At 34.0% G+C, this 24836-nt stretch overlaps 1 protein-coding gene across 1 annotated transcript; it reads left to right on the forward strand.

Moving 5' to 3' along the window:
- Nucleotides 1-481: 481 nt before the first annotated feature.
- Nucleotides 482-21376, forward strand: LOC116138008 (CHD3-type chromatin-remodeling factor PICKLE-like). The gene is made up of 31 exons (XM_031423704.1): nucleotides 482-611; nucleotides 4655-4804; nucleotides 5619-5756; nucleotides 5854-6008; nucleotides 6362-6517; nucleotides 6986-7233; nucleotides 7345-7440; nucleotides 7567-7703; nucleotides 7782-7994; nucleotides 8074-8181; nucleotides 8950-9000; nucleotides 9116-9215; nucleotides 9968-10110; nucleotides 10196-10299; nucleotides 10458-10596; nucleotides 10702-10871; nucleotides 11302-11368; nucleotides 11454-11576; nucleotides 13163-13272; nucleotides 13365-13446; nucleotides 14912-15109; nucleotides 15454-15604; nucleotides 15704-15809; nucleotides 16004-16078; nucleotides 16698-16759; nucleotides 16857-16933; nucleotides 17420-17550; nucleotides 18139-18514; nucleotides 19800-19932; nucleotides 20106-20179; nucleotides 20622-21376. The coding sequence occupies exons 2-31, from the start codon at nucleotides 4658-4660 to the stop codon at nucleotides 21165-21167; spliced, it is 4416 nt and encodes a 1471-aa protein (XP_031279564.1). The 5' UTR covers nucleotides 482-611; nucleotides 4655-4657; the 3' UTR covers nucleotides 21168-21376.
- The last annotated feature ends 3460 nt before the right edge of the window (nucleotides 21377-24836 follow it).

Consider the following 24836-nt stretch of genomic DNA (forward strand, 5'->3'; position numbering starts at 1 on the left):
GCAAAAATAATATAATTTAACACAATTGCGTTGTGGGAATGTGTTGTAACCTAAAATCCCACATCGCTATCATCTGAGGATTACTAAGTGTTTAAATACAAATAATAGGCCTATATGCAACAAACGTGTTTTGTGGTCGAAGCCCGAGAACAAAATTATGAAGTCCGTTACACTTTTCCAGATTAGTATTTTTCTACTCGTAACGAGTTGCATATATTAATAATTATGAACAACATTGAATTAATTACTTATAATAAAAATATAACCATAGTTTTTCACGAATTCCACCTATACTGTTGTGAAAATACCACAATACCCTCTAAAATCCCTACCCTTCTTTTTTCATAATATACAAATTAAGAAGTATTTAGGCTTAATTAGTAAAAATTCAAAATTTAAAAGACCGTTATACCCTTTTCCAGTGCGCTGGAGGGTAATGACATCATCTCCAGTCTGCTATATATAGCCGTCGCCGTTAAAATCGTGCACTGTGTCTGTCTGGGTGAGATTATCAGTACTCTCATTCTCTCTGTTCTTCTCGCCCAAATTTCGGTTTCAGGTTCTACAGCAACTTTACCTTACTTGGCTGCTCTGGATCCCGATATCTCTTGGTAAATTCATTATGTCTTCGAGAATTTTCATTTTATTCTCGCATTTCCAGTTCAGGAACTAACTAGCGTTTGTTTAATGGAAATGGTAGCTTAATTTTGTTTGTTGAATGTGTGTTTGGATTCTAATTATGATTGTTTTTGCGTGTTGTTCTTTACCACAGCGTTAGATAGCTTTATGTAGTTGTATTTTAGGTTCAGTTCTTAACTAAGATTCGTGTTTAGGTTTTGTTTTGTTGTCTTTCAGTTGTGTATTCGTAGAAATGCAAGAGGCGATTTATCTTTTTTGAATTTTTTAAACATATTTTTCAGAGCCTTGTTGTTATGAAATGCGTAAACTATAATTGCTTACTTGGTGAGGTATGTGTGGATTTTATTTGTATTTAGTTGTTTTTGCTAGTGATGAATTTGTATGTTTGGTTGCTTGGATTTGTGCTAATCAGTTTCAGTATTTGTTAATCTATGTTAATCATTTCACTATTCTGTATTATAGTTTTTTCGCGCGCTCCACCGTTGGTAAGTAGTTTTTTCTTTTTAATTTAGTCCCACCTATGTAATCTGTTCACTGTTTTGAATTATAGTTTTTTCGCGCGCTCCATCGTTGGTAAGTAGTTTATTTTTAATTTAGTCCCAGCCATGTAATCTGTTCACTGTTTTGAATTGTAGTTTTTTCACGCGCTCCACCGTTGGTAAGTAGTTATTTTTTCACTCGGATCTCACATTAAATTTTCTACGTGGCCTCCTCACTTGCCAAAACAAAATTATTGTGGTGCATTTTACTTGATTTGGAGTTATATTTCTAATTTGTCGTTTTCTTTTCCTTTTGTGTATTTAATGAAATAAGCTCTACCAAACTAAATATAATAATCGAGTTCTCGCGATTGCTTCAGATAACTACATCGGGATAAACATATTCAATTATTGTTTATGTGGATACCTTACCTTTTGATTTGAGACTTTAAATTTATTCCATCGACCTTCTGTCTATTTTACTTTTTGAATTATTCCCTGGGGATTTTTTAAACTAGAAGATGTAACTGAGGCAACTTCCATGCCAGTTTATATTCCGTGGCAGTCTTTTTGTTCTGGTTTTAAATTGTCTTTGTACTTTTGTTTATTTCTTGTCTTATTCATGCAATTTGTTTCATACCTGATTGAACTTGCCTCCAAATTTACTTCTTTTCCTGTTTTTCCTTTCCTCTGATTAGTGGTTTATAGAATTGCATAGCATTTCTTTATCTCTTTGGAAATATGTAACAGTACGTAAAGCCTCGTGGGGTTTTTGGCTCCCTTTATTGCACTTTGCATATTGACCCATTGTACTTCTGTCCTCTTCAACGCAAATGAATGAAGTCATAGCAATCCTCGTACATTTTGAAAAATCTGTCATATGAAATACGCTGCATTTCCTCTGGCCAAAGTCCAACTGTTTCTTCATTACCTTTCCATTAATGTGCTGTTGTGTGAAGAAGATTGTTGCCTTTGGTGACAGTTGATCAAAAGTGCATTTGGATATGCTATTGAAGTCTTCAATTTAATTTGTAGAAATAGTTTTTTGATCATTGTGTGTAGTGTCTTTAATTACTGCATTGATTGCTTCGCTTCATAAAAATGGCAGAGAATTCAGAATCAATTAAAATGTTTTGCCAAAGTGCTTTACATAGTGTATTGTATGATGAAGTTTGCATTTTCACAACCAGATTGACTGCCCTGAGGTCTCAGGATTCAGAAGGAAAAATAGAGTGCATTTATGTTAGGTAAAAATTATCAAGGTATTAAGACACGTATCTCGGAAGTTGTTGCAGTAGAAAATTGGTTATATTCTTTATACTGCATCGTTCAACTTAGGAACTGAATTTTATCGGCTAATTGATTGCCATGCCAAATCACAGACCAGTATAAAGTTTTAATCTGTTTTATTTAACTAAGTTGCTATTGAAGTAACCATTGGTATAATTTCTGTTTTGTTGGATTTTATAATGATTTTTATCATAAAAATGATTACAATAATTTGACCTGATTGTTTGTGTGGATAACCACAATGAAGTGTCTAATATGGTTTCTGTAGTGCGTAATTATCTGTATAGCTGCATTTCCTGATTTAGTTGTAAAATTTTGTGTTTAAGTTTATCATGAATTTTTTTCTCCAATCTTTATGTTTTTGGTATATGTATTTTCTTAAGTCCAAAAATTGATATTTTGATGCTTCAATGTGTTCAATTTGTTCTTTTAAGTACTTTTTAATGGTATATAACCTTTTAATTTCTTGTCCCCAAAAAAGAGATGAACTTGTTTGGAATTATACTGCATGCTGAGTTTATTTCGATAACTACCTCCAATATTCTAAATCACGTTTTTCCCCAGGTAGCCGCTCTACCACATATGTAAAGGTATTGATGTTGGAAGTTCAATCCTTTAATTGTCTTCATTAAGGAAGTTGCCAGTGTCACATTTAATCTCATAATTAGATCTTGGTAATATACTAAATATTCTGGTTTAGTTTCTAATTACACAATATTTTGTTTTTTATCAGCTGCAGTCTTATCAAAATCTGTTCAATTTTCTCAAGGAAATAATTCGTCCACTTGTTATCTGGTCAATTGTATGTCCTTGAAGTTAGTATTACTGTATTGAAATCTGTTTATACTCATCTTTTATAGTTCTATAGCATGAATAGTTGTCCTCTCTGATGTGAGATTTGAGTTCAGAATTTTGATTGTCCATGATATATGAAATAATTTTAAAAGGAACTTTTGTATGTTTCTTTGTAAATTGATTTTCCATTTCCTATGTTGGGATTTTTCTTTGATAAATCAAAGAGAGTGCATAAATAATATTGAGAGGTTTCTTATGTTTTCCAGTTGCAGAAATCCTAGTCTCAGATCATTGTAGAAACTATGCTTTTATTGATATTTGGTTCATGATGGAATTAAAACTTCTTACGCAAGAAGAAAAAACTGAAAACAAACCTGTGGAAATGATGTCCATGTATTATTTCCCAGGAGTCGTTTATCTACATTTCATGATTTAAATGATGTTGTGCTGTGGTAACATGCATACTGTTATTGTTAATTTCTTTCTTGGGGTGGAATATCATAGCTTTGGAAATAGAAACTGCTAATACGTGCTAAATTTTGTAACAGGGAAAAGATCTTGTCCTATGCATTTTTGACATTTCCCATCTAAGTAAAAATTGCAGCCAAGAGTGTGTTGTTTAAGTGGTTTAGAGAATTAAGCTTGCTACCTAGTTTAGTTAAAGAGTTTCTGCATTTTCATGCTTTTCATATATAACATTTCTAGAGTTGTTTAAAGCTTGAATTATGTTTTGAATTTCTCTATCCTTAGGAGTGGGGTGGAAGTTGAGGGTCATAGGTTCAATATTGCTTAGATTTCTATTTTTATTTGTCAAATAAGAAGTTTACAATTCAAAACATAACAAAAGCAGTAATGGTTTAAGAGACTGTAATTGTTTGTAGGCAGTGCTATGGGAAAAGTGAGAGTTCACATCAGTGGAAAGAAAAAAATAAAGGGGAGCTAGACTTTTGATTTTGAGGCTATTAATAGATAATATAGCAGTAACAAGTAATTATTAAGTTTTTAAATTATGCAGTTATATCTACCACGCATTCTTATATCTTTTTATTGAAGAAATACTGCATTTAATGTAGTTTAATTCTGAATTCACAAAATATTGTCAAAAACTATAAATATCATTTGGTTTCTAAAGTTATCTGATAGTTGGGATGCTAGCTCATAAAGTAATTACAAGGGCTTGGCTCTCTACTCAATTATCCTTGAATTATGAGGAGCTGATGTTTTAAGTTTGAAGAATATGCTCAGTTAGTGGCTTTACTACACTTATTGTGTGCATATATATGTTATGATAAAAATTCGTTAATAGTATTATTGACACAATAATAATGCAAGGGAAGGGGGCTGAAATCAAGTTATGAGATTGAATGTTTTGCCCAACTTGCAGTTTTTAATGCATGGTGGTTAGGTATTTCAGGTTTCATAAATAATTCAATGTTTTGTCCAACTTGCAGAATATGAGTAGCTTGGTCGAGAGGCTCCGTGTTAGATCAGATCGAAGGCCTGTTTATCATTTAGATGAATCAGACGATGACGCTGATTTTGTGCAAGGGAAACCTAGGGCCACTCAGGAAAAGTTTGAAAGAATAGTTAGGGATGATGCGGTATGTTTATTGATTCTTTTGCTTAATATGTTTGTACTTCTTGGATCTTTTTTCTTCTTCTTCGTTCATTTATTAAAGTTTTTCTAGGTGTCCAGTGATGCTGAGTGTTCGATTTCAAATAATAAATAATGTTTTGAAAATTATCACTTGTCTTGTTTCTGTGGATGGTTTGCATATGGGATTGGAGCTACTTGTACTTTTCATAAATTTAATCTGTTGTATATGTGTGCGATTTGCTTTGGTCTTTCAGTAGGTATTCTCTAGAGGTCCTTGGAGCCATAATTATTATTTGAGAGTCTTGTTCTTGAAATTTAATAATTTTTATGTGGATTTTTTGTTCCAGTTGATCTTAGTTATGTAGGCTTTATTTATATGTTTATTTTTCAATTCAGTGTAAACCACTAGTTTTTATTGGGACTAAGACATCATTGTTTTATTTGTTCTAGTCTAGTCACTTAGAACTTTTTAATCTAAGGCTGGTAGCAAGGTTGGTCTCTGCATTTGGATTGCTGTAGTTGATTTTCAACTTGAAGTGGGAGCATGCAGAAGGCAGTTATATATGATTTGAATTTTCTTGAAATTCATGGCTTTCACCATTGCTTGGAGCATTTGAAAGTTATAATAGACAATGAACTGCAGGCATAATTTGGATGCTTGAAAATGTCTGATTGGAAACACTTCTCATGTCTTCACTGTTCCTATATCTCTGGAGAATTATTTATATTGTTCTGAAGTTGTGTATGTACTTGTACTGAGACTATAAATTATATTTCTTTTCTACACTTTTAAGACGTTTTTGCTTTAATATTAACAGAAAGATGATTCATGTCAAGCCTGTGGAGAAAGTGAGAATCTTATGAGCTGTGATACATGTACTTATGTATACCATCCTAAATGTTTACTTCCACCCCTAAAAGCTCCTCCTCCTGGCAGCTGGAGGTGCCCAGAATGTGTATGATTTCATCTTGTGCTAAGAGTCGTGCTTATTCTCATCCAATTAGTTGTTATTATTTTTGGCAAGAGCTGAGAATCAATATTTGTGTGTGCAGGTTAGCCCACTGAATGATATTGACAAAATATTGGACTGTGAGATGCGTCCTACGGTAGCTGATGATAGTGATGCCTCTAAGCTAGGCTCAAAGCAAATTTTTGTGAAACAGTATCTTGTGAAGTGGAAGGGACTATCTTATCTGCACTGCACTTGGTAATTTTATGGTTTATTATGTTCATTGAATTGAAGAGATTTACAAAGCAGGGAACAGTTGTCCACAGCTTATCACCTAAAAAAAAAAAAAGTTCATTGTATAAATTAGCTTTCTACAGAACCTTCTGTGGTTTGACTACTTGTTTTTTCACAAAGGAAGGTAGCTTTCGGTGAAGTTTGCCCTGAGGTGCTATTTACTTTGTGCTTCTTTTAAAATTATGATTTTCTTGTTGCTATTATAGTTCATCTGGGTCTTTAGTGTTTCTCTCCTTGTTTGTCAGCATTATCTGTGTTTGTCTTTTTATTTTCTGTGCAGTGTTCAGTTACCTGCTAGTTGTGTTTTCTTTCATCAGGGTACCTGAAAAAGAGTTCTTAAAAGCTTTCAAGTCACATCCTCGTCTGAAGACTAAAGTAAACAACTTCAACCGCCAATCAAACAGTAATACCGAGGAAGACTTTGTTGCCATTCGACCTGAGTGGACTACTGTTGATCGGATTCTTGCCTGCAGGTTTACTAGTTTGAAACTTTCATATACACATATGCATGGACATGCAAAGTTTGTGTTTCTGCTTTGTCTCTTTGATCTCTCTCAATAGGAGTCAAAATTTTAGGTTGCCTCAGAATTTGATTTAGTTCGTTAAGGTTCAAAAGCACATCTCAATTACTAAAGAATTCATTTTTAGGAGTGGCATTGGGTTCAACGCTGGTGAATTATGAAGTGGAATCTGTTCTTGCTAAGTCAAGTAAAAATCATGCATGGTTCTCTCTTGTATAATTTAGAATTTCCATAAATGAATTAAAAATTTTAGTGAGAAAAAATTTATAAATTATAAAATATGGTACTTATTATTTCTTGTTAGGTTAATATATTTTGTTATGGTGTGTTTTTTTACTATAGCTTTGTTTTATTTTCATCTAGACTGAAATCTTGATTTCTGTCTTAAGATAGTATGATTAAAATTTTGAAATGTTGCAGGGGCGACGATGATGGGAAGGAATACCTTGTGAAATATAAAGAACTTTCTTATGATGAGTGTTATTGGGAATTTGAATCAGATATATCCGCATTTCAACCTGAAATTGAAAAATTTAATAAAATTCAATCAAGGTCTTCCAAAATTTCTTCCAATAAACAGAAGAACACCCCTCGAGATGGTGCCGAGTCCATGAAGAAATCAAAAGAATTTCAACATTATGAACACAGCCCTGAATTTCTTTCTGGAGGTATATTATTTTGTTTGATGTGTTTTTCAAACTGATAGCATTATATGATATTTATGTTTTGTTTGCCTTGATCTTCATGGAATTTTAAGGTTTACTCTGTTGTAATTGAAGGCTCACTACATCCTTATCAGCTTGAAGGGCTGAACTTCTTGCGTTTCTCTTGGTCCAAACAAACGCATGTGATACTTGCTGATGAGATGGGTCTTGGTAGGTCTTATTTTGTTCTTTTCCGTTCTATTTCTTCATTTTTACTCTCAGCTTATTGAAGAGGGAATTCATATTTTCATCTTCGTGACTGGACTTTGCCAATACATTGTTTCTGTTTCATTGCAGGCAAAACTATACAGAGTATTGCTTTTTTGGGTTCTCTTTTTGAGGAGGGAATCTCGCCACATTTAGTCATAGCTCCACTTTCAACACTTCGAAACTGGGAACGTGAATTTGCAACTTGGGCTCCACAATTGAATGTCGTATGTACCTCGGTGCTTTTTAACTTATTATGATCTTTTGGCTTTAAAGTTTCCTGAATTAAAGTTAACATGTTTCAGGTCATGTATGTTGGTTCTGCCCAAGCTCGTGCTGTTATAAGGGAGTATGAATTTTACTTTCCCAAAAACCATAAGAAGATCAAGAAAAAGAAATCTGGTCAAATTGTTAGTGAAAGCAAGCAGGATCGAATAAAGTTTGATGTCCTCTTAACATCATATGAGATGGTTAACTTGGACACTGCATCTTTGAGACCAATCAAGTGGGAATGCATGGTAATTTTTTTTCTGGCTTATTGAGTTCCTTGGTGTTCTCCAACATATGATTTCAGTTAACTCTGACATTCAAATGTAGATTGTTGATGAAGGTCATCGTCTGAAAAATAAGGATTCAAAATTGTTTTCTTCATTGAAACAATATTCAAGTAGACATCGCACCCTCTTAACTGGAACTCCTCTTCAGGTGGGTTGTTAATTATTATGGTATGTTTTTACCAAAGGTTATTGCTGATATGTTTGCTATTTTTCTTCAATGAAAGTCTAATAATCACGCATATGTTCTAAGTTATCATAAGAATGAATTTAAAATGAGATATAAAATTGCATAAATTTGTAAATGGATAATATATTTCACAATTGTACATCATGTCATCTTCATTTGTGTTAGTTTTGAAAGCTCTGGAGGTGGAGGTGACTGTAATGATTTGGTTATATGTTGAGATGAATGGAGGTTAACGATCAAAGTTTCATATTAATGGTCTCAATTACTGATTTAATCATTAACTTGTTTCTCATATTGCATGATGTTAGTATCAGGTTAACTGGTGTTTAGGATTGTCATGATCAAATGTGCTTTCTAAAATGTGAATTTTCTGGCAACTCATTCACAGGTTTTTTTGATAAGACACTAAAGTTTATTGAAATTGAAGAAGGGAACCCAAGGTCCGCAATTAAAAGACAACCTATTTTTAAGTTTTAGGCTATCTCTTCACACTCAAGACCTAATGAAGCCTTTTTTAATCTATATCCAAATTCTGAACTTAAAAAGGAAAAAATGCGTGTTGTTTTCATTTATATATCTTGGGCTTATAAATTTTTAACAGTTCTGTGCAATTTCAGTTCGGTTCATCTTTTTTGTTTGCTTCCATATACGTATAAGTAACTATGTTTTATTGTTTAATGTGTCTAAGTTATTGCTTTTGAACTTATGTGCACTCTTCCACATTTTCAGAACAATTTGGATGAACTTTTTATGCTCATGCACTTCCTTGATGCTGGAAAGGTTAGTATGATGGTTGATTTGTTGAGACAGATTTAATTAAGTCAAGATAGGTTGTGGGAATAAGTACACAAGTTTGAAGACAAGTTTGTTGTATTTGATGTTTAAATATTTGCAGTTTGGAAGTCTGGAGGAGTTTCAGGAAGAGTTTAAGGATATCAATCAAGAGGAACAGATTTCAAGACTTCATAAAATGCTGGCTCCCCATCTTCTTAGGAGTATAAATCTAAAACTTCCCCTTGTTATACAATTGTGCTTTATCTGTCCCCTTTAATTGCCAGTGCTAATAATTTTATTCTTTTGTCACGGGTTGATCATGGTCATCGTTTATGATAGCTTGCCAATAGATCACCATGTTGCCTATGTTTGATCGTTAAATTACTACGATGTTTAAATTGTTGAATTTAGGTAAAAGTTTTGGAAAAGAGAATCTCTAAGATGAACTTTGATACCTTTTTTTTTCCCTTTTCTTCCGGAAAAGAGAAGACGCTAGATCTTATCAAATTAATGCTTATTGTGACTAATTGTGATGTATTGCTTTCTGTGATATTGTTTTGCTATCATCATTTTTGTGGGTTCTCACTTCCTCAACCAGCATCCATTTGAGTTCCCTACTTGTACCAATGTCTCTTTAGTCTGAACCAAGCCGCTCATAGGTATGGTTATTTGCATATCTTGCAGATGGAAAACCAAGTAAATTGGCATTTGTCAGTGGTAGTTGTATGTAACAACTCTAGTTGTAATTTCACCTTGAATCTTGGTACTTTTTCAAGAGCAGTGCAGTTCTATCTTCTTATTTATGCAAAGGGCTTAGTTTGATTTCATTCAAAAGTAAAATCTGCATGTTGTTGGATGGCTATAGATCTTCTAGACCAATAAGATTTTGAACTTCTTTGTACATTCTTGTTGTCCTTAAATCTTAATCTTGTTGCTGAGGATATGATTGAAAGTGCTTTAAATGCTAATGCAGGAGTGAAGAAAGATGTCATGAAGGATTTGCCTCCTAAGAAGGAACTTATTTTACGTATTGAATTAAGTAGCAAGCAGAAGGAATATTACAAGGCCATTCTGACTCGTAACTATCAAATACTAACCCGACGTGGTGGTGCACAGGTAAGGTTGCATGTTTTAGTGAAATAAGCTTGTTTTATTGGGTTTTGACTTAACAACTGATATCTTTAAATGTTTCTTGTATCAGATTTCTCTTATCAACGTTGTTATGGAGTTGCGCAAGCTCTGTTGTCATCCTTATATGTTGGAAGGAGTTGAACCAGATATAGAAGATACAAATGAATCTTTTAGGTATAATGCTGGAGTTAGAATTCTATTTAATTAATTCTGATGATTTATAGTAAATTTGGGGACAATTTTTCTTTTTTGGCTTTTGAGTAGGCTAAAGATAAGTGCTGAATTTGAATCACCCTGTTTTCTGTTTCTATATTCTCTTTACTATTTGACAGACAGCTTTTGGAATCTTCTGGGAAATTGCAACTCTTGGACAAAATGATGGTGAGACTGAAAGAGCAGGGACATAGAGTTCTCATATACTCACAGTTTCAGCACATGTTGGACTTACTAGAAGATTACTTAACTTATAAGGTACAACTGTAATATCCTTCATTGTTCATGAATAGTTTGAATACTAGAACATATGGTGCAAATAAATAAGTAGCTTCAAATATATATATATTTTTTATTTTCCAGAAATGGCAGTATGAGCGGATAGATGGCAAAGTTGGCGGAGCTGAGAGACAGATACGCATAGATCGATTTAATGCCAAAAATTCATCCAGATTTTGTTTTCTGCTATCTACTAGAGCTGGGGGCTTGGGAATTAATCTTGCTACTGCTGACACAGTTATTATATATGACAGGTGATATGTTTTCACTTTAGTATTTACTGTTTTTCTTCTCTTTATATAAGCAGTAAACATGCTGGTTGATTGTGAGACAGTCAAAGATTGATGAGGCATGGGTTTAGATCTTGTGAGACCTTTGTGAATTCATCCTTTGGGAACACTTATTTAATATTAATAGTAAACTGAGCATGTGGTTCATTGCATTGGAATTTGTGTTGGTAATGGTAACAGAAGGCCTAGGAAGTCCACCATCTGTCAGTTTGGTGAGATTTTATGTCATTTTCATGAGGCTTTCCCTAGTATTGCATACGTGTTCAATGTTTTTGTTGTTTTGCCATTATTAATTTGATAATTCTGACAGCCCTAAGGGCTTTGAAAGATTAATTTCTCTATTTTGTGCTAACTTGACTGTTGGGTTTTTTTTTTTTTTGGTTAACTCGCATAGTGACTGGAATCCTCATGCTGATCTACAAGCAATGGCTAGAGCTCATCGACTTGGGCAGACCAACAAGGTTGAAGCTTAAGTTCTCTTTAGAGATGCCACAGATTGTTACTGTTGCTTATTATATTATGAGAAATATTGTTTTGGTATCACAGGTAATGATTTTTAGGCTCATAACTCGAGGAACCATTGAAGAAAGGATGATGCAGATGACTAAGAAGAAAATGGTTTTAGAACATCTCGTTGTTGGGAGGCTTAAGGCTCAAAACATTAATCAGGTAACAATCTTCTTTTAATTGATGTTGATGCTTTTTATTTGAATAATGCAATATAAAAATGGTTCACATTTTTAATCTTATTGTTGGATACAAGTTGGAAAAATAATAATTTTAGTGTTTGTGATGGTTACTAAAGGATTTGGAGCATGTACTTTGGCTATAGTTTAATATTGGTGACAAAATTGGTTTATAGGATTTTTCTGGATGGCTACATAATAAGGTTTAGGGTCAGTATTATCAGCCTTCTCTATATTTCTTTAAAATTTCAGATGGGGCTAGGTGGTTCTCTAATTCGTCAGAGATCTCCCCAGTTCCTAACGAGTTTTGGGGAAACTTATGATTAATTTTAGAGGAAGTCCTTTTGACGGATGTAGAATTGCTGGAGGAGATGTTATTCAAAGAAGTCCTTTTGTTTGGACCATCTCTCTTGGTAAAATCAATACAGTTGATGTTATTCAAAGAAAGTTTCCAGCCGGTTTCTATCCCCTTCTTGTCGTGTCTTGTACAAAAGTAATATGGAAACTACAAATCATCTCTTCTTGAATTGTAGTTTCTCTTTAAAATTATGGCACAAACTTCTCCAAGCAGCAAAGATACGTGGGTTATTCTAGCCTCTTATGGTCTGTTCCTTTCAGAATGCAATTTTGGTTTCGGTAGAGGAAATAGGGACAAAGTCTTGTGGAGTTGTGCTATTCTAGCGACCTTTTGGGTGATTTGGCAGGAAAGAAAGAAAAGAATTTTAGAGATAGATGTGAGGAAGGTATTCTTATTTTATGGAATAGAGTTTGTTTGCTTGCTTCTCTTTGGGCTTTGGTCTCTAAAGCATTTCAAGATACATCCTTTTTCTTTATTCACTTAGATTGAGGATAGTTATTGGGTTAATTTGTTGTTATTGGCATTGATTTTTGAGTCTTCTATAGCTTTTGTTTGAGTTGATCAGCTTATACTGTATGGATCTTTTGTGATCCATTAGATGTATCTTAACTTTTGCGGACAATTTGTTCACTCTAGTAAAATTTTCAAGATTTCTGAATCGGCCAGGTCCACATGTTTTTTAAAAGGTAGTCAATGTATTCACCCTTAGGTTTAAGGTTGAACTTGGGCGTACTTGTGCTATGTGATCTCTGTAAACCCTTTCTTTCATAATATGGGTTGGTTCTGGAAAACTATGAATTGCAATAATTGTTTTCTGAGATTTAATGATAATCTTTGAGCAATGCTGGTTCTTGCATTTGCTGTTGTTTTCTTCCCTATCTACCCTACATGTGTGAGTGTGTATAAACAACAATGACATGTTGCGCATTTTGGAGAAGGTCATAATCTGATAACCAGTAGCTTTTATGAAATTTTGAAGAATAATAAAAAACTTTAGGATACTTCCTTTTTTCTGTATTCATTGAGATTGGGATTCTGTGTAGATTAAAATTTATGTTTTTTTGTTTAACCTTCTGGTTTGTTTTATTATTTTGTGGAGGACTACTGGTTCACCATTTTTTTTTTCCTCATGATTAAAATATATTGTTATATGTTTTTTCTTTTTGAACAAGGGAAAGAAAAAAATTCTAAATGGTTTTAGTTCGTTTTAGGAAGAGTTAGACGACATCATCAGGTATGGCTCAAAGGAACTATTTGCTGATGAGAATGATGAAGCAGGAAAATCCCGCCAAATTCATTATGATGATGCTGCTATAGAAAGGTAAGTTTGGAAAATGCTCCAAATCCATAGGTTGTGGAACTTAAATATGAAAGCTTAAAAAAAATTCTTTATTTTTTTTGTTTCTTTGATAGGTTACTTGACCGTGAACAAGTTGGAGATGAAGAGGCTCTGGTGGACGATGAAGAGGAAGATGGATTTTTGAAGGCTTTCAAGGTTTTGTCTTCATTTCAATTTTATGTACATTAGCATGCATGTGTCCATCTATATTTGATGTTAGTTATGGTTCTTAATGCTATTGAGAAGCTTAATCAATTTAGACTTTCAATGGAAGTTCTTGATTTCTATTTCCAGAGATATAGTGTATACTGGATTCGTTAACCTTAATAACTGTGCTCCCTGGGGCCTTTTGTCTTTACAAGGAAGTGGGTCACCCTCATGCCAGGTTTCTGGTGTGAAAATAAACCAGATTTCACTTTGGTGAAGAGGACTTATGGCTTTTCGTTTTGACTTTGTCTTTGCTTCTTTTATTTTGAACAAAGGCTTGCCTAAGACACCCAAATGTCTAGACACCCTTGTACTGATCATGTGTAGGTGCCAGTCTTGACATTGCCATTCATGCATCTTTTAAAATCTAGAAGAATAGATTAAGGATAGGGTTGACTGCATCTTTGAGAACTAGATATAGTAAACCTTCCAAGGAGACGTATGATACTTACCACCTACCATGTTCCCTCTACGGAAAGGAAAAAAAATGCTACTTTTTCTTTAAATCCAAGGACCACAATGTGTAAGAATAGAAGTATTTTGCATAAATCTCTACTTTTGTTTACTAAATTAAAAGGATTTTTAGAATCCAAATCATTAAGATTCAAATCTGGGTTATATTCTTCATTTAATTTATGGCCTATTTTATCCTTCTACATGCACTAAAGAAGAGAATATGGAGGAAAAATTTATGAGAATGAACCACGTGCTGTTCTTGCTGTCTTCCGTTTTTCCTTATTAGGATTTTACCATTTTAATTTTGTTTGTAATAGGTTATAGTTAGGTGTAATTGGGGTTTTTTATGTAATAAATTTACTATGTTGTAGGATTACCAAATTTTATTGCAGAATTCACTGTTTGCATCGCTTTAAAGTAGACTAAAGTATTTTTAGCATAATCCTTCCAAATCATAACTATTCTTTCAAATTTGTTTTGGAGGAAAAGTATTTTGAAAATGAAATCAGAAAACTGTTGCTGTTCTGTGCCTTTCCATACTTGACTGAAAATTAATTAGTTGATTCTTGGTGAGCAATTTTGGTGGCGCCAGATGTAAGTCTCTCCTGGGTACTTATTATGGTTCTGTTTGGAGCCACAGTTATGTTGATTATTGGTGGAGCCTTTTGTTTAAATTTGCTCCTTAAACAAAGTGAACTGTGCTTCTTCTGTGCCTTTCCATACTGGATTGAAAATTAATTAGTTGATTCTTGGTGAGGATACGGTGGCTGCCAGTTGTAAGTCTTTAGTTTGTGTACTTCATACAGTTCTAGTTGGAGCCATAATTACATTGATTACTGGTAGACCTTTTTGTTTGAATCTGCTGCTTAAACATATTGAACTGTGCCTGTTCTGTTTCTTTCCATACTTGGTTCTTTCTTTATGATTTCTTAATAAGGTAAAATATATATTTTCTTAGGTGGCAAATTTTGAATATATTGAGGAAGCGGAGGCTGTAGCAGAGGAGGAGGCTCAAAAGTCAGCCATGGAAAATAAATCTACCCCAAGCAATTCTGAAAGATCAAATTACTGGGAAGAGTTGTTGAGAGACCGATACGAAGTGCATAAAGTGGAAGAGTTCAATGCTCTGGGCAAAGGAAAGAGAAGTCGTAAGCAGGTTTGTTGAGTTTTGGGAATTTTATTACTTGATGGAAAGGGAAGATTATGACTATTAATATATGTTATGCTTTCTTGTTGAATAATTTTTTTTTTTCCTTCCATTTTTTTCTTTTGGTGCATATATTCTTTTTCTGTTCTATTATAGCAATCTTTAGGGGCAAGGCTTATTATGTCCTCTCCTAACTATATGTTATTTTGTTTCCTTTATGAATACATCTCCTCGTCCCATTGATGTTTAACTGCAAAAAGAATTTATACTATGTTTCCATATGTTAATTGACATATTGAATCCATTAATCACTTGTGAAGTGGGCTTAACTTGTGTTCTTGGATCTTGTTCAGATGGTATCTGTAGAAGACGACGACCTAGCTGGTCTGGAAGATGTAAGCTCTGATGGTGAGGATGATAACTATGAAGCTGACTTAACTGATGGTGATGCAACATCCACTGGAGCTCAACCTGGCAGAAGGCCAAACAGAAAGAAATCTCGTGGTATTTTTTTTTTTTTTTCTTTTTACCAGTTCAACATTAATGACAATTTTTTATGACTTTTTTTTTGCTTATTGTGCTCATTGTGACAATATTTTGCAGTCGATAGTATGGAACCGATTCCTTTGATGGAAGGTGAAGGAAGGTCGTTTAGGGTGTTGGGTTTCAGTCAAAACCAGAGGGCTGCTTTTGTACAAATTTTGATGAGGTTATCTCCATTGCCTTCTCAAGTATCGGTTCTTTTATCCTATGTTACATTATTCCTTCATTGTGTTTGTCTATTGCCTCCATCTTCAGCTCTTTCTCTTTCCTTGTTTCTGTTTATATATGTATGCTTGTCTGTATCTTTATCTTTATCTTTTAGTATCTGGAGTTTGTCTTATTTTAGGTTGTTGATTGCAGATTTGGAGTTGGGGATTTTGATTGGAAGGAATTTGCAGCTCGCTTAAAACAGAAGAGCTATGAAGAAATAAGAGAGTATTCAATATGACCTTTGCTTTTTATATTTTTCACTCATGGGCTAGAGTTATCGTGTCATTTATGCTCAGAATTTTGCCTCTATTTTTAAATTTTATTTATTTATTTATTTTTATCTTATGATAGTAGAAGTGCATACTTTTCACACCAGAATAAACGCAAGAACATGGTTGTACATGTAATAGAACCTTTTTTTTTTTTTTTTTTTTTTTTGGTTGTCTGAAACAGAAATCCCTCAACTTTTCTCACATGTTCACTGAATTCTAAATTGGAGGTTCCTTCTAGACCCTCCAACCTTGTACCTAGGAAACTTGTGTGATATAATATCTGAAGTAGGTCGGATTTGAACCTTACCCTCTTAGTTGAAATTAAGGGCTTTTACTACTAAACCAACTGTAGTATACCAGGAATCATCGCTCAAAGTTTATTCCAACTCCATTTTTTTTTCTAACCTTTTTTTTCGTGGTTGGGAATGCAATCTTTTAAATCTTACTTTTATTATTATTGTGTTTTGCTTGAGATTATTTAACTTTCTTTCATTCTTTTTAGTCTGACCATTTGGCATATTACTAACTGAAATTCTTCTTTTTTTTTTTTTTTTTCTTTTTGGTTGATTCAGCTATGGGGTTCTTTTCTTGACCCACATTGCTGAAGATATAACCGACTCTCCGACCTTCTCAGGTTTTTTTTTTGGCTCTTTTTTTTTGGTTCTTGATGTTTGTTTTCCTCATTTGGCATGCAACTAACAATTCACTGATATTAATGTTCTTGTTTTTAGATGGTGTTCCAAAAGAAGGACTTAGAATTCAAGATGTACTTGTCAGGATAGCGGTCTTGCTTTTGATTAGGGATAAGGTAAGTTTTTGAATGGACATTTAACAATCATTTTTATTACATTTGCAAGAGGGAAATAACTGAATATTTAAAGGGAAAAAAGAGAGAAATAGTGGCATTTTAATTGGGGAGCTTTTTGGGGTAGTTTTTGTAAATATGTTTTGTTTTTGATTAAAGAGGTCATACTAGATATTCTAGTCTTAGGCTTTTGAACTCTTTGGCATTAGGTGGATAACCCTCCTTAGGGTTTCGTCTCAACTGTGCTAGACCGTCCATAATTGTATCTCCTTTGAGTCATGGTCAATATATTTTCCTTGTTTCTTATGCATATTTAAAGGAAACTAATATTTTACCTCCATTTTGGGACTTCTTTTATCATTATTATTATTATTATTTTTTTATGTTCTAACACTGACATCGCCATTTATAGAGTTCAGGGTTGATTCACTCAATACATTATGGTATCTTTTTCTCTCACTATTTTTATTTTGTATATGGGAATGATAGGTTAAACTTTCGTCGGAAAAGCCAGGCACTCCTCTTTTTGCAGATGACATTGTCTTGCGCTACCCAGGACTGAAGGGTGGAAAATTTTGGAAAGAGGAACATGATTCATTATTACTGGGTGCCGTACTGAAGTATGTCTCCTTCATTGTATAATTTCTGGAATGTCCATCTGAATTATAATTGCTGTTACTAAGTATTTTGTTGGAAGGCATTGGTTGGAAATAAATTCTTTTTATGGTATTATAATCTGTATCAGTTGCAACTTAATTTTCTTATTGTTTTTTTCATGCTGGAAGCAGTCTACATTTTATTTCTTGGCCTCCTCCTGTGTTCACCCTCCTATCAGAATGTCAAGCTATATCAGTGTTTGGTGATGTCACCATCCATACAATGCTCAAAATTAGTATTTTATTTCTGTAAAATGTGAATAACTTTGATCTGATATTTACTGAAGCATATCAATATTATATTTGGGTAGATGACTGGAAAGGGTAGGATATTTAATCTAACATTGGGTTTTGCTGAAAATATCACACAAGTACAGTTTTAGGAGTCTGATTGTGGCTTTTGTATCTATGAGGATATGTATATAATTGTGCATGTGAACGAAGTGTTCAATACTTTTTTTATCAGTAAATTTGATAGTTTATTTCTTTTAAATATTTGGATCCTGAATATCTTTGCTTTTGTACTTGTTAATGACTTTAATGTATTTCAAGGCATGGGTATGGAAGATGGCAAGCTATTGTGGATGACAAGGACCTGAGGGTTCAGGAGGTCATCTGTCAAGAGTTGAATCTCCCTTTCATAAATCTACCCGTCCCTGGACAATCAAGTTCTCAATCACAAAATGGTGCTAATACATCCAACACAGAAACACTCGGTAACCAAACTCAGGGAAATGGCACTGGGAATGATTCAGCAGCTGATGGTGTCCAAGGAACGACTGATGCTGCAAACCAATCACAACAATATCAAGATTCTTCCATACTATATCATTTTAGAGATATGCAGAGAAGACAGGTTGAGTTTATCAAGAAAAGGGTGCTGCTTTTGGAGAAAGGCCTTAATGCAGAGTACCAGAAAGAATACTATGTGAGTCCATTACATTTGACATACATGCATATTGCTAAATGTTTGTTTTCCTAATGCACTATATATATATATAAACATGTGTGTGTGTGTGTGGAGATGTGGGTTATAACCTAAATTACTATTAAAACTTCAAGAATGCATTGTGATCTTCAATGTAGATAAAGTTAATTAGAGAAGTTTAAAATTGTGTTTCATGAGAAGTTTCACTTAAGAAATTAATTTTGGCTTGTTTGGTGTGGGACATTGTGGCTGCACCTCAGTGTTTAATAGACCAAAATTCATCAAACAATTTCCAATATCCCAATAAGCAATTCTAAATCCCTAACTTGCAAAACACTCATCTTATTGAAAAAGCAATTGGCCAAATCTCAATTCACAGGAAAAAAAAAAAAAATACCTGCTTGTTTTGAGTGATCATTTTCTAGTTTATTTTTCTATATAAACATGCATTTTGATGTTTTAAGATTCTTTGTTCCTTTGACTAGATACGTCTTTCCTTTTGGCCTCACTTAGATCTCCTATTCTTAAAAGTCTGATGGAGCTATTCCCAGACAGCTGAGAGAGTCATTCTTGGCTATGCCTCTGGTCCAATGAGTCATTTAGCATTCTTGCATATACTTGCTATGTGGTAGACATGTCATTTTTCCAGTCCATAGGTTTTTTACTCTGCAAAGGCTAATCTTAAATATTTCTATGTTTCTAATTATGTAATTATTGGCATCAATTGCCGTATGGTTATGATAAACCTATCAATTACATCTGGTTTCCTTACCTGTTTTTATGTTCACAGGGTGATATAAAATCAAATGAGATCCCAAGTGAAGAGCCCGAGAGCGAACAAAAGACTACAGACAAACCAAGTCCAAGCTCTGTTGAGATTGATGCCCAGATTGCTGATCANTTGAGTGATCATTTTTTAGTTTATCTTTCTATATAAACATGCATTTTGATGTTTTAAGATTCTTTGTTCCTTTGACTAGACACGTCTTTCCTTGTGGCCTCACTTAGATCTCCTATTCTTAAAAGTCTGATGGAGCTATTTCCAGACAGCTGAGAGAGTCATTCTAGGCTATGCCTCTGGTCCAATGAGTCATTTAGCATTCTTGCATATACTTGCTATGTGGTAGACATGTCATTTTTCCAGTCCATAGGTTTTTTACTCTGCAAAGGCTAATCTTAAATATTTCTATGTTTCTAATTATGTAATTATTGGCATCAATTGCCGTATGGTTATGATAAACCTATCAATTACATCTGGTTTCTTTACCTGTTTTTATGTTCACAGGGTGATATAAAATCAAATGAGATCCCAAGTGAAGAGCCCGAGAGCGAACAAAAGACTACAGACAAACCAAGTCCAAGCTCTGTTGAGATTGATGCCCAGATTGCTGATCAATTACCTCAAATAGAGGCAATTAGTAAGTTTTGTTTTATATTAAACCTTGCTCATTATGAACAATGGTAGTCTTTATACGTTCGTAAGTTTTTTCTTGTACTTCTAACTTTCTTTATTATAATTTATGTCCTTGCAGATTTCATTATTGACTTGGGTTTAGTGAACTTTTTACTGACTGGTATTCACTGTGTGCAGCACCTGAAGAAATATCAGCAGCTGTCTGTGATGGAGATCCAGATCGATTGGAATTGGCTCGGCTATATAATGAGGTAAAACATTTTTAACGACATTGAAATTATAGCATAATTCATAAACTACTTCCTTGCCTAGAGGCAGAATTAGTAAGGGGAAAAATGCTATCCTTATAAAGACTAGGGTTACAAAATGATATCATCCAGAAAAAAAAGAAAAAAACAAATAAAAAACGGAAAAAGAGAAAGAGAGAGAAATCATGAAAATATAGAGATTATTTTTATATGTTTCCTTTATACGTGTCTTTGTAAAACTAATATTGCTGATAAATGGGTCTTGGGTTCATCGTTAATAATGTGGAGAAAGAAGAAAGGGAAGGGCGTATTGCATAATTTGATGGTAGCTGGTGCTGCTTGTTTCTTTCTATGTGGGAAGGGAAATGTGCTAGTCTCTGTGTATTTCTTTTTTCCTACATACTAATAGATGACGAATTGCCTTTGTCGTTTTAATGATGGGCAGATGTGCAAGGTACTAGATGAAAATGTTGATGTAGTCAAGACATCCGCTACAAATGAGTCAGCAAGTCTCAAATTGAAGACAGGCCTTCAACCGCTTGAAACCATTTGTGAAGATGTTAGTCGGCTTCTCTCCTCTGCAGAGCAGAAGCCTCCTTTGGACCAGCAAATGCCAAACTCAGCTGAAAAGTCGCAGGCTGAAACTCATAGCACTGTTGCAGATCCGAGTTCAGTACCCATGCAAAAAGATAAGGAGGCTGATACCGTGGTGGAAATTGAGATGAAGACTGCAACAGAAACCAGCCCGACAAAGGTTAACGATAAACTGATGGAGTCTCACCCAGACCCAGCAATAGAAAGTAATAAATCATTTAACAATCCTACTCCTGCAGACGTAGATTCATCTCCGGCAGATGCTACAAATTCGTCGGGGATAATTGGAACTGACATCGAAATGGAAGAAGCTAAGAATCATGGTGATGGTGACACCAAAACTGATGATGGGAACACAGAGAAACCGGAGCCAGGGGTCATCGTTTTGGATGATTAAATTTATACAAACATCGTTTCTTACTTAGGCATACAGTTTAGTTGCTTAGTTACAGGACTTTTTTCTTGTAGCAGACGAGTTACAAGAATCAAGAAAAGGTAAACTCAGTGAACAGTAATTTCTTGGGACGTTGTTGATCAAGTTTAAGATCTCATTTCATTTAAAGAACCATCAGCAGTCGTAATGATTGCTAGGCTATTTTCATTAAATTTTATGGATAAGAAAGAAAATTTGAAGAAACTGTCGCATCAAATTGCCGTATTTTTTGGACTAACAATTTTGCAGTTGAAAGGTGCTGCTACCCATGTGACACTGACAGCAGGTATTTTTTTCAACGGTCTACTACTACTTTTTTCTTTTTAAATAACTCAGACTAAACCTCAGGTTACATAACACCTACAAGTTTAATGGATAAATATAATTTCACAAATGTGATATGTTTTTTTCTCACCGCTTGAACAGAAGACTCCTGGATATAAGGGTTCCAATGGTTAAAGGGTCGGCTATAAGAGGAGAGGTGGTCTACTACTTTACAACGCCTTGAGTTTTTACTTTGAAACCACTTGAACTCCAAGCACAAGCTGAATAAGAGTTGAAAGAAATCATTGATGTGATGATAAAAAGGTTCTGAGGTCATGAAATAACAAAATATTTTAGTTTATTAGTGGATGGGTAATGAACAACTAGGAAATTAGAAAATATATTATTATAAAGTTTTTAAATATTTACGGAATTAATTTTTAATTTTTTTTTTCAATATATAAAATTAAACGTAAAAGGAATTTTGTTATTTAATTAAACTTTATGGATTAATGCGTTTACTGGCGGAATAAACACTGCAAAATTATTTTGTAATTGGATAAGTTGTGATTGGCTACGAAGTGACGCTGGTCAGCAATTTGGGCAGAAGTGATGGTGATGAGAACTTAGAAAGACGGGGAATATTTTATCAACAAAATGCATGCATTATGGAGTTACTGTATATGACTAAGTAGTGATTTCCATGATTCTTAACCACAGAAATAAAATAAAAACAACCTATTCAATATGACTTTATTCACCATTGAAGCAAAAGCTACAAGACAACTCTATCTTAACTTCAATCAAACTTTAACTTCCTATTGAAAGATTAGTGTTGACTGTTGAGGTTTAGGTCATTTAGTGGCCCCTCTATATAGCCTGCCCTATCCTATCCTCAGCCTACCAAATGATCATGTTGGCCAATTTACGCATCCCCTTTAAAGCCAGCCTCCACATAGCACCAAATGGCAATTAAATTATGCAGGATATGGTGATTGATGGTTCCACCACCAACTTAAATTTAAGTAATTATTATTTGTTTGTTCCTTTTGAGATAGCTTAAAGAGATCGGAAAATGGAGACCTCAGCTACCTATAGCTAATTTAAATCAATTAACCCTTAATGATTCCTGTTGTCTCTCTCATCCCCCCTTTGACATTCCTTGAGATCATTGGTTATTGTATCATTAATTATCAGTTTTGTTAATTTCTTCATTTGATCTTTGAAGCCACCCAAACAACAGTTCTCTTGATCCCTTTTCTCTCTTGCTCAAACTATCTTCATCCATGCATGAACATTTGTAGTGTGATTCACGAGCAATATTGTGAAAAACAAAAAAACTCGAGAAAATTAATGTTTGGTGGGTGAGAAAAAGCTTTTCTTAAGTCCATATGCAGTGGTGCGCACAGAGATATGTTTCAATAGTTCCAACTCCAGGCGTAATGAACAAGCATACATAATGCCATGCGAGAGAGATTCGTGAATGTAATTAATTAAAATTTCCTTGACTACCATTAGTGGTTATTGAAAGGAAATTTTAGGAATAGAATAAACGAATCTCTACTGACACCCCTCCAACTTAAAGCAAAATAAATGCCCATCAATCCTGCTATGTGTTTGCATTAGGGTTTCTTTTCTTCTATATACGGTACAAGAATCATTCTTTTTTTTTTTTTCATTAAAAAGAAAAAGGCAGGCATGTTTTGGTCTTGTCATAAACTCAAATATAATCCTATACAATTCACACATAATATGGAACTTCTGTAGCATGTATGAACATATATTCTTTCATTTTTCTGGTTTGAGTTCTGTCATTGTTCCATATAGACACTCATGCATGCAAATTTGCATGTTAAATATTAACATAGAGATGATCAATAATCAGTGTAAATGAATATATTATGTGTTAATGTAGAAAGCTGCAAGCACAGAGAACGAAATTCATTAAATTAACGAAATAATTCATTCCCCTTTCAGAGTCATCAATAAGAATAGGTATGTATTAGTAGATATGGAGAAGCAGACACAGGCAGAGCAAAAAGAAGGATTGGTTTTGTTATAACTTAAACAATGTGAAGAAGAAAAAGGGTGGATGAGAGAGATGAAGGAAAATTAAACGAAAAGAAAAGAGAAAGAGAAAAAGGAGTGAAAAGAACAGACCTGGAAATCGGGCAAATGCTGGAAAAGTAGAGACAATAAAGAGACAAGTCTGGACTTCAACTGCACGCATGCTTTGCTACATACAGCAATTCCATTAGCCTTCTTCTCTCTCTCTGTCATCTGAGACTCTTCTTGAAACATGCCAACCTGTTATTCCAACAAGCTTCAGCCCACAACTCTTTGTTTTTCCAATCAACCACCCTTACTTTTCTCTTTTGTTTCCTTCTTTCTCATTGTTTTTTCTCCAATTATTTGTATTCGCAAGTGTATATATAACTATAGAATATAGTCTCCTTCAACTTTCAAACCAACAAACTAAAGCTTATTGAACCAATGTGGGCCTTTCTGCAATTTAATTTGGTTGCCCTAGATCTACATGAGAATGGTAAGCGATCATTTGTAAATGTATACAACTTAATTAGTTTATTAGTTCGCTCCGCTCTTGAAACTTCAAACTAGCTGTTGGAAGTATGGACAAGATTCAGAGTCAAAAAATAGTTAATTAATATGTAATAGGCTCCACAGTAATAACTTTGTCCGTTATCAATGTGCCATAACAAGACAGAATTTCTCGTGATACAAGTATAGTATGGGGCTACCGGGCAAAGAAGAGGTCGTTTCTTCGTACAATTTTATACATATTTTGCCCCATTCTTTTCTTACAATGAATGAATTGTCACCGTTTAAAGACATTATTGTACGGATGTTCTTGGCATTTCCAACAAACGGTGGCACTAGATATCATGAAAAGATTTGAGTTATGCTATTCTTTATAAACTGTCACACCCATTTCTTACTTTGATTTCGTTACTTATGTAACTATTTAGACGTCATAAACACTGTAGTATTACTCACTGAAATCATCAGCCTTAGCTTATAACAGTGGAAAAGTTCGATCAACTTATTGAGGTAGCTAATAATTGAGTTGAAATGAGATTTGGGATTCACGTTCTACTGTCACGAAGAAAAATTGAATGTTAGACCGGAAACTCAGACTGGTTGATTTGATTTTTTACAGGTCCCACCAAATTGATATTTGGGTCCATCAATTGATGTTTGATCCTTGGAGTTTAGGGCACAGAGACAGGTAGTAGGTCATTGTCACTCCCTCCAGTGCGAGCCAGATAATACAATCGGCGACTCAACTGAATTCTTTTCATACAGAGAACAGTAGCATGCAAAGCATTAAGTAATAAAATGAGAGAAAAA

Source organism: Pistacia vera, unplaced genomic scaffold, assembly GCF_008641045.1.
Source record: "Pistacia vera cultivar Batoury unplaced genomic scaffold, PisVer_v2 Contig338, whole genome shotgun sequence".
Taxonomy (NCBI): Eukaryota; Viridiplantae; Streptophyta; class Magnoliopsida; order Sapindales; family Anacardiaceae; genus Pistacia; species Pistacia vera.